The following is a 9,778-nucleotide window of genomic DNA, read 5'->3' as shown; positions in this document are numbered from 1 at the left end:
AAAGAGAGAAATCTAGAAAAAAAAATTAAAATATTTTTTTAAAAAAATATTTTAACCATTCTTCATGACAAACTCAAATACAGCTTCTTCTTTTTTTTTTTTTTAATATTCTCCTTCTTATTATATATGATGTAAATATTAATATCAATAATTAAAGCTTAAACAGCATATAATATATTGTTTTAAATAAATTAAATTAGAGTTAAAACTAAACAAATACAATCATATACATAATCGCCCCACCCCACTACCATAACATCTCCCCCTGAAAAAAGGAAGGAAGCGAAACGGCCGGTACAACCTCCATCAGCGACAAAACAACCAACCCACCAACCCATACTCCTCCTTCTCCTCCTCCCCATCCTCCTTCTCCAGTCTCCTTTACCTGCTGCACAGAGAAAGATACATACACGCACAACCAACTCCACCACTCTCTCTCTCTCTCTCTCTCTATTTTCAGACACAAGAACTTAGCTTTCACTCCCAATAGTCTGCTCTGCAACAAGCGAGCAAGCTCAACCGCAACACGCCGTCATCTACTCCAAAAAGCACTCTTTCACTCACCGTTTCGAAGAATTTATAGGGTTCATCTTCCTCTGACAAGGTGTGGAAATTTATCTGTTTTTTTTATCAATTTTAAAACAGGACACCAAATTAATTAAATAATAAACGTTAAAGACACGAATTTCAAGAAATACCCTTTCTCTATCTTATATTTCCTCCTTTTTCAGCTCCTACAGTCATCATTTTTCCTCTGACTAATCTCTCTCTCTCTCTGACTGTACGCTACGTCATTTTTTTGACTCATTTCGGAGAAGATCACAGTGTTGCTTTGACACAGTGAGTGGCGTCGGCTCTGTTGCTCTGGACTCAATCGGAGAAGAAATGATTTTATTCCGCATTTCTTTTTTGTTGCTGATGAAGATATAGAGTATTTAGAGAATCTAAACGGTGTCGTTTCTCTTGACTCGTTTTGACTTCCGTCTTTGTTTTTCTTGTACTGCGATTACTAATATTGACTCGGTTCTCTGAGTATTTGAATTGGACTCATTTTTCATCTCGATGTTTCCGTTTTTACTGTAACCGTTTCTCTCTCTCTCCCTGAATCAATACCATGTCGTGTGTGACTGAGTTATATTCTAACCGAGTCAGATGTAAGTCGAGTCAATTTCAATGCGTGCAATGATTTGATTTTGATTACGATCTGCGTTAATATTAAATGAAAAATTGGAAAGGAAAATAATTTATCAGAGTCGGTATTGATTTCACTTACTGAGATTTTTCTTATTTTTTCTTTAATTTTTGCTATTATTTTATACGTCCCTTTTTGTTTTTTAAACTATTGATAGAATCAGTCATTGATTTTCTATTTTTTTTTATCATGTGACACTGAATCAATATAAAGCATAAAAAATGTAGATACTTTATTTATGTTGTGTTTAAATGGTGTAGGTGTATGGATTGGGAATGTTCTGCATGTAGGTTGGGTCTGATCTATATTAATATTTAATTATTTTTTTATCATAATGCAGAGAAAAACAAAGAAGTCATAGAGCTTTGGATGCTATGAAGATTGCCTTTTAATTTTGATAGAAAGAAGAAATCATGACACAGCTTTTGGAAATCCAGCCCAAGGAACTTAAGTTTGTTTGTAAGTAATAAAATCATTATTTGGACATACATGATTCATGGCCCCATGTTCAATTTTTATCAGCTCATACTTATTCTTGAACCATTGATATATGTTTTTACCCTTCTGTTTATATAAATTTTGATTTTTTTTTAATGCTGTAAAGTTCTTTTATGCTTTGTTTAGTTAATGAGGATAATGAGAGGGGTTATGATTATGAAATTTCGTTCTACTTCTTTGTATTACCTTATCTGTTGTGGGTTTTGTTGTTGGTTGGAGAAAAAGGTTTGCTTGCAGTATTTTTGAAGATATAAAAACCATACTTGTATTGTTTCATTTTACAGTAATTGAAACAGGAAAAAAAATCATTTTTGGGTTTTCGTTGAATAATTAAAAGAATTTAATGGTTTGGGACAGAGTAGCATTGGACGGTATCTGGGAATTGTTTTTGTGACTCGGGAAATTGGATTTGTAATTGCTGTGCTGGTTTGATTGGATTTTAAAGCTTATGGAATGTGTGAATGTTTACTGTAGTTGAAGTGAAGAAGCAAAGCTCATGCTCAATACGTCTTACCAACAACGCCCACCAAAATGTTGCTTTCAAGGTTCAAATTGAATTTCACCTGATTTTGTTTGACAGTCTGAATTGTGTTCCAAGAGATATGATGCTGGGTGGTAATAACATTTAGGCTTGGTGTTGCAGGTTAAAACAACTTCACCTAAGAAGTACTCTGTGCGACCAAATGTTGGTGTTATAGATCCAAAATCAACTTGTGAATTTATTGGTATCTGTTTCTTTCTTTTTATGAGTTAATTGAACATACATCCTTGTGAAATATTGGACACATGAGTTGTGCATGCCCACATGCTAGGCTCTCTATTACATTGAGTGTTCTTGAGTTGAAGCTGTAAGTGCCATGTAATTTGTACTGGCTACCTTCAGGACTCTTGTAGTTATTATCTGACTTCTGCTGTTGTGTTTTTTTTTTCTTGTTGATTTCTTCTTTGATGCAATTCAATAACGGACATTATTTTAGTGAATTTACTTTTAGAGAGAATGAAGGGTGTGTGTGGAAGTGGGGGACAATGGAGCAAAATTGGACATGCTATTGGATATATTTTGGTTTTGATCTGGTTTATATGACATGGAACCTACCTAAGAATTTGCATCTTTGCATACTGCTCCAGTCTGGACTTAATTTTTTATTTCAAAAGATGAGTTTTGGAGGTAATTTGACTTGGAAGCTATGAGACCAAGGGCAGTAATTAAGCTCCTATAATGCTTGAGTTGCAAAACATATGAAAGGAGGTTAATGAAACTGCTTTTGGTAATAGTGTGTGCGCTTATTGTTGCTGTCTCATTGTTTTCCTCCTCTAACTTCCATATGTCATGTGCTCCTTCCTCTTTCTGAACTGTGCAGTATGTTTTTTTAAGTAGATGTTATATTTTTTCCTGTTATAGTCTCTTTCTAAATCCCCTTAGCTATGGTGTTGAATGCCATGCAGTCACAATGCAATCTCAGAAGGAGGCTCCTCCTGATATGGTGTGCAAAGACAAGTTTTTAATCCAAAGCACAGTTGTTCCTGTTGGGACAACTGAGAAGGAAATCACATCTAGTACGGTAAGTGTCTTTGAAGTTTTACTTTTTACTTTGAATCTCTGGTTTAGTTCTTATGATTATTGTTCTTTTATCTGCAGTTTGCCAAAAATGATAACAAGCATATTGAAGAGGTCAAGATGAGAGTGGCTCTCATCAGCTCACCTGAATCATTTGTACCGACTCCAATTAATGGAGTGTTTAAGCAGGGGCCTATTTTTGAACCTTCTGTACTGAAAGATTCTGTGCTCAATAGAGTTGAAATTCTCAACCCACCGCAAATGGTAAGAAATTTTCTTAAAATATTGGTAATGCTTAGTTTTGGAGGATTAAACTTTAATGTCCAAAGTTGTCATTTTCATGTTCCACAAGCAGTATTCTTCCATTTTTTCTCAGGTTTTCTTTTTTCCTTTTCTTTTTTATCAGAAGCAGGGGCCTTTTTTAGAACCTTCGGTACTGAAAGATCCTGTGCTGAATAGGGTTGAAATTATCACCCCACTGCAAACAGTAAGAAAGTTTCTTCTGATTTTATAATTTTGGTAATGCTTAGTTTTGTAGGACTCAACTTTCATGTCCATAGTTTCAATTTGATGTTCTGCAAGTAGTATTCTTCCATTTTTTCTCAAGTTTTGTTTTTGAGTACCTAATAGTGGTTCTCTATATTGGTATTAGGTTGCCAAGGATGCTGAATTCAAAATGACCAACGGTCATGAGAGCAATACATCTGAGGATGTAGAGTTGAAGCCAGAGAAGGACGTGATTCATGGTCAGGAGTCTAAGCTGTCAGATGACACAGATCGAGTACCAGTTATTAACATGGTCAATGAGAAGGAGTTAAAGCTGGCACAGGACGAAGAGTTGAAGCAAGATAAGGATGCCATTAGCAATGAGCACTCAAAGCCAGCACCGGATATGGAGTCCCCTTCACTGAATGAGGAAATCATAACAGCGAATGCAATGGAGCTGAAGTTGGCCAGTGATATTGATGAGATGAAATCAAAATTGCACGTACTTGAATCAAAGCTGAACGAGGTTAGCCTTTCTCAGAATCTTTCTGGTCCAAACACGGGGGCTCTGCTTTTATTGATAATAATCCTACATATTCATGACCCTGTAATACATTAGTCTCTGGCTTTGACTAGTGGTCCTATTCTCTATCATGGCAAGGGCCCATTTTAAAGGATAGGTGTTTTTGGACATTCATAATGATTTACTTAAATATAACATTTAATAGGGTGACTTGTACTTCCTGTGCAGACCGAGTCTACTATTTCAAAGTTAACAGAGGAGAAGAGACAAAGCAGTCAAGAAAGGAAAATCTTGCAAGAAGAACTCGTAAGCTCCCAAAATTGGCTTCTCTATCTAATGCGAACGTGCAAGCCTCTCGTCTGTCCTCTTTGTGCTAACCTGTGCAAATATTCAATGTCATGCCTCTATTCTTAAATGAACTTTATATCTTTGACCGATTTTTTCCTTTCATCGGCAGGATTTTTTGAGAGGCAGGACAAGTGTAAAAAGAGTGTACGTGGGGTTCCCTCTTCTATTTGTTGTTATGATTGCACTCATCAGTATCGAGCTTGGATATCTTTTACACAGTTAAAGGTTTGTTCATAGGTAGAACTTAAAAAGGAGAAAAGCAATTATTGATATAAATGATGCAAGGAAATAGCTGGGGGCCATATATGTTTGTCTAAGATTTCTTACCTTTTTTTCCCTTCTGCCCCTTTTTGGAGGGATTGACTTCCGGATTGTCGGTGTGTTGCATGTATACACAGAATGAACACAACAATGGAATGTAGAGAGAGAGATATCTTGTATGTATGACCAATAAGAAAGAACACAAACATCGTATTGCTCTTAGGTGACTTCCAAGAAATAGACGTTTGATGCAAACAACTCCTCTCTACTGCTTTTGTTTGTTTGTTTTGTTTTGTTTTTTGTTTCGTTTTCACCTTTATTGCTTTGTTAGGGTACGAATTTAGCTTGGCAGTAGTCTACTGAATACACTCTAATTAATTTGATTCATCACCCTTTTCAACTATAAAACAATTTACCTTTCAATTCCCAAATGATATATCAAGGAGGAAGAAAGAGAACACAGAAAAATGGACTGGATTGCTTTTCCACAGTAGAAGCTTTTAAGGATGGTTGTTTTTCTTATGTACTGAGACCAAGTTAGAATTCTCGAGCTAGAAATTTCAAATCGAGATCAAAATTTTGATTCAGAAGTTTTAAAAACAACAAGTAACTTGTAAAATTCATACGAAATAGAATCTCTAGATGTTTCCAAATACAGTATGTGCCCGCCCCCCCCCCCTCCCCCCCTTGCCTGCCACCGGAGACATCAACTTGACTACTTGAGAGACATGAAGACAGAGAACAGAACGAGTTGCATGCTACTTGTTACAAGCACCATTCACAAGCATAAAGCCGCCGCTGATCCAACTCAAAAGCTGTTGCAATTAAAGGGTTCTGGTCCTAACTTCTCCAACATGAACTCGTGATAAGCAATCAAGGGATTTGAATATAGCATGTACTCACTGTAGTGCAGAAACTGGATAGCAGGACAAGGACTTGCATTGAACGAAAGTAGCTCCCGCTTCACTAGTGCAATTAGGGTTTTACCACAGCTCGGAGGACCATAAACGAAAAATCCAGTCTCTAGATTCTTCATTCCAAATTTCCAGGACAAAAAAACTCCCATACCAGTATCATAAAGGTCCATTCCTGCCAATGCTGTGTGTTTTTGAAATCTTTAAATTCTCTACATAGACGAGCTAAGCTATTCTACCTAAAGCAAGATTACAAGCCTTATAAACAACACCATCCGAATCAGCTCCAATAAGACTTGGCTAATTGCACAAGATCATGAGAACCATCAAGTTCACATTTCTAACCCATTCCTCCATTAGGATTAGTACATGTCAAAAAACAATAGGTACAAATTCAAAATCTAAAATACCTAGATTAAGTTACAAAATATATAGCACCAAGGGAAGTAAGACTGGTCATAATACAATATGTCAATTATAAACATACATTCGTATCACACAAAATTAGATCGTGAGCTTAGAGACAAAACAAGTCACAAAAAAGTCACTACGAGGTGTTGCAAACCAAGCACTAATGTTGATGACCCACAATAGCACAGCGGCCTACAACAGCATTTGATAAGAAAAATCACTTCATTTTTGTATGTTGAGAGCTTCCACGCATAAAACGGCTTATGATTTCATCATGCGATTCCAAATCCAATAACATCTGAAATGTAGATGAATCTGCTGAGAATCTTTTACCAACCATTTCATCAATAAGTTGTATAGCTGTTGATGAGTCCTGATTTTGAAGAAATCCTTGAATGATGACATTGTAAGAGCAACTATCTGGCAAGAATCCATCATCTTCCATTTTTCTAAACAATTCGTATGCTTCATCTGACAGCCCTTCCTTAAGAAGTCCCTTGATCATGACATTGTATGTCCATATATCAGGTCGTATTCCATCTGCAGAAAGCTTGGAAAATAGTTCCTTTGCAATTTCAAGCTTCCCAGCAATAAACATGCCTCGAATAAGAATTGTATAAAGGATGATATTAGGTTTTATTCTCCTCTCATGCATTTCCTTGAGCAATTTTAATGCCTCATCCAGATGTCCATGTTTGCAGAAGCCATCTAGCAAAATCGAGTAAGCCATCAAATCTGGAAGCAGGCCAGAAGAACACATCTCCTTGAAAAGATTTAAAGCTTCCTGAGGTCTCCCTGCCTGGCACAGACCTTGCATAAGAGTGCTGTAAGTGACAGTGTCAGGAGTCAAATTTTTTTCAGACATTTCAGAAAGCAATCTTTTTGCCTCATTCATCCTTCTACTTTTGCAATATCCATTGATCAAGATGTTGTAACTGCTTAAATTAGGAGCACAGCCCTTGCCAATCATGATGCCAAGCACTTTTATGGCCTCATCCATTTGGTTGTGTAAACAATACCCATCCATCAAGGCATTGTAGGTGTAAGCATTTGGCTCAGCACCTTTTTCGGTCATCGCTTCAGAGACACGCCGAGCTTCTGAAACCATCCCTTCTTTGCAGAGTCCATCAACCAAAATATTAAAGGTCACACTATCTGGCATAACATTCCTACCAACCATTTCTTTGAACAGTCTAGTTGCTTCATTTAACTGTCCTAAACTGCAGAAACCATGGAGTATCGTGTTGTAAGTAACAACATCTGGTGGAATGCCCCGATCAACCATTTCAGATAAGAATTCCATGGCCTCATTGACTAGCCTATCTTTGCAAAGGCTGTCTATGATTGTATTATATGTCACCACATTTGGTGTACCGCCATTTTGCTCCATCTTCCTGAACACGCGAACAGCCATAATTGTGTTGCCAGTTTTGCACAAACCATTGATTACAGTATTATAGCTAATTACATTGGGCTCATTCCCACTCCATAGCATCTCATTAAACAATCCTACTGCCTCTTTAATCTTCCCCTCATTGCAGAGCCCATTTATGAGTGTATTGAATGTGATAGCATCAGGTTGAATACCTAGTTTGAGCATCTTACCCATGACAGAGACAGCAAAATCAACATGGCTCAAGCGACAAAGGCAGTTAATCAATACATTTAAAGAATAAACATTATGGGTAACCCCAAACAAATCCATTTGATTGCACAAAGAGACAGCAGAGGAAAACTGTTTCTTTTTGGCAATGGACCCTAAGAATTTGCCAAATTCCACAATAGAGGGCCTAGGATTCATGCGGACCATGCGATAGAATGAAGTCAAGGCATCATCAATACTAATGTCATTGCTAGTATTACTACCAAAACCACAATTGTTTTGAGGCAAAGAAGGTTTCTCAGTACAAGCAGAAGTGGTGATGTGGTGATGATTGAAGAATAAGAAAGAAGGGAAATTAAGAGGAAAAGGAAAGGTACCCATTTCCATATGTTGTTGAAGAAGAAGCCGAATAGCAGAAGAAGAAGCCGTAGCTCCTAAAGCGCCTTTCCGCATGAACATCATGATTGCTTTATTAAGAGGCTGCTGGTCTCTCTCACTCTCGCTGTCCCTTTTGCCTCCTGTGAAAGCTGCAGATGGTATAAACGTCGCCGTCTTCTTCCTATTTGAAGGCCGAAATAGTGGAATTTCGGCTTTAATAAATAATCGGCCCGCCCCAATTTCCACATGAGAAAATTCTTCCAGGAACTTGAATTTTTCTTTTTTTAAAAAAAAAATGATTTGTTGCCCAACATATTAGCTTGAATTTTTCTAACCTAACTCTTCGTATAATCCTAATTTAAAATAAACTTACAAGAATTGTTATGATATAATATAGTTAATTTAATAAATTCTAAAATAACTTAAATAATCAATAAAAAATATGATTTAATTTTAATTTTTTTAAATAATATTTTTTTAATATTAAGATAATAATTTATTAGATCAATTTGAGATTCACAATTTAATTTATTAAACTCGTGATATAGATCATGAACTTCATTATATTTAACAACTTTTTAAAGAAAATTATTTTTTAAAAAGGATATAATTTATCATATAATCGAGTATCAGTTAACAACTTTTTAAAGAAAATTATTTTTTTAAAAGGATATAATAAAAAAATAGATTATCGTATAATCGAGTATCAACCAAATACGATAAAATTTATTTGATATTGTGATAATCTCATAGAAAATAACTTAAAACAAATTATGATAACTAAATCAAAATCAAACACATATTAAATAATGGAATTGATAAAGAAAAACAAACCTAAAAAATATCCAATTGAAAAAAAAATGAAATTAAAAAAAAACTAATTAGCATCATGATTAAATCGAAACCAATACATCAACCTTAAAACCTCCAAACCCAACTTCTTATATGACTCGAGTTTAAAATTAACTCACAAGAAAGTTGACTCCACATGAATTAGTCAAATTAGCAGATTTAAAGATAATTAAAATAATTAGTAAAAATTTAGTTTGGTTTTAAAATACTTCTAAGATGACATTTTTTTTTTATATTAAAAAGGTGATATATTAAATCAATTCAAATTTTATGTTAGTCAAATTAGCAGATTTAAAGATAATTCAAATAATTAGTAAAAGTTTGGTTTGGTTTTAAAATACTTCTAAGATGATATTTTTTTTATATTAAAAAGATGGTATATTAAATTAATTCAAATTTTTTAGTTTAACTCACAAAACATGCAACCTCGGATCATGGATTTCATTGAATTTTTTAAAAAAACTTATTTTCTTACACTATTTTTTATTCAATAATACGATAAAAAATAGATATTTATAAAAAAATAATTATAAATAAAATGTTTGGATGTTTGTTAGAAATTGTAATAATTTTATAGAAAAAATCATAATAAATTATAAAAACTAATTCAAAATTAATAAAATATTAATCATGATATGAAAAAAAATCTGGAAGGTAGTTTTTAAAAAAAAAATTGAATTTTTTTTATATGAAAAAAAATCTGGAAGGTAGTTTTTTTTTTTTAAAATTGAATTTTTTAAAATAAAATGTGTGA

At 34.5% G+C, this 9,778-nt stretch overlaps 2 protein-coding genes across 3 annotated transcripts; one reads left to right on the top strand and one right to left on the bottom strand.

Moving 5' to 3' along the window:
- The first annotated feature begins 227 nt into the window (after positions 1-227).
- LOC105131315 (vesicle-associated protein 1-1-like) lies at positions 228-5,128 on the top strand. 2 transcript variants are annotated; one of them, XM_011034240.1, is made up of 11 exons: positions 228-604; positions 1,533-1,651; positions 2,165-2,235; positions 2,334-2,415; positions 2,685-2,858; positions 3,137-3,252; positions 3,330-3,512; positions 3,661-3,735; positions 3,901-4,260; positions 4,486-4,563; positions 4,715-5,128. In XM_011034240.1, exons 2-11 carry the CDS (start codon positions 1,606-1,608, stop codon positions 4,826-4,828), a joined length of 1,299 nt encoding a protein of 432 aa, XP_011032542.1. In that variant the 5' UTR covers positions 228-604; positions 1,533-1,605; the 3' UTR covers positions 4,829-5,128. The 2 variants fall into 2 exon arrangements, with proteins under 2 accessions (XP_011032542.1, XP_011032543.1); XM_011034241.1 differs by lacking the exon at positions 2,685-2,858 and having other exon boundaries at positions 229-604; positions 3,655-3,735.
- A 914-nt stretch (positions 5,129-6,042) lies between these two features.
- On the bottom strand, positions 6,043-8,341 carry LOC105131314 (putative pentatricopeptide repeat-containing protein At1g12700, mitochondrial). Its single transcript, XM_011034239.1, has one exon. The coding sequence runs from the start codon at positions 8,254-8,256 to the stop codon at positions 6,409-6,411; it is 1,848 nt and encodes a 615-aa protein (XP_011032541.1). The 5' UTR covers positions 8,257-8,341; the 3' UTR covers positions 6,043-6,408.
- Between the last annotated feature and the right edge of the window lie 1,437 nt (positions 8,342-9,778).

The sequence above is a fragment of the Populus euphratica genome, unplaced genomic scaffold, assembly GCF_000495115.2.
Source record: "Populus euphratica unplaced genomic scaffold, PopEup_1.0 scaffold103.1, whole genome shotgun sequence".
NCBI classification, from domain to species: Eukaryota; Viridiplantae; Streptophyta; class Magnoliopsida; order Malpighiales; family Salicaceae; genus Populus; species Populus euphratica.
The sequence above is the reverse complement of the archived record's forward strand: the minus strand, read 5'-3'. Positions and strand labels throughout refer to the sequence as shown.

What these genes read in the sequence shown, in the direction of transcription:
- LOC105131315 (XM_011034240.1), top strand. Translation starts at nt 1,606, where the DNA reads ATGACACAGCTTTTGGAAATCCAGCCCAAGGAACTTAAGTTTGTTT. An exon ending in TTATCACCCCACTGCAAACA is followed by an intron (nt 3,736 to 3,900) that starts GTAAGAAAGTTT and finishes TATTGGTATTAG; the next exon opens with GTTGCCAAGGATGCTGAATT. An exon ending in AAATCTTGCAAGAAGAACTC is followed by an intron (nt 4,564 to 4,714) that starts GTAAGCTCCCAA and finishes TTTCATCGGCAG; the next exon opens with GATTTTTTGAGAGGCAGGAC.
- LOC105131314 (XM_011034239.1), bottom strand. Translation starts at nt 8,256, where the DNA reads ATGATGTTCATGCGGAAAGGCGCTTTAGGAGCTACGGCTTCTTCTTCT.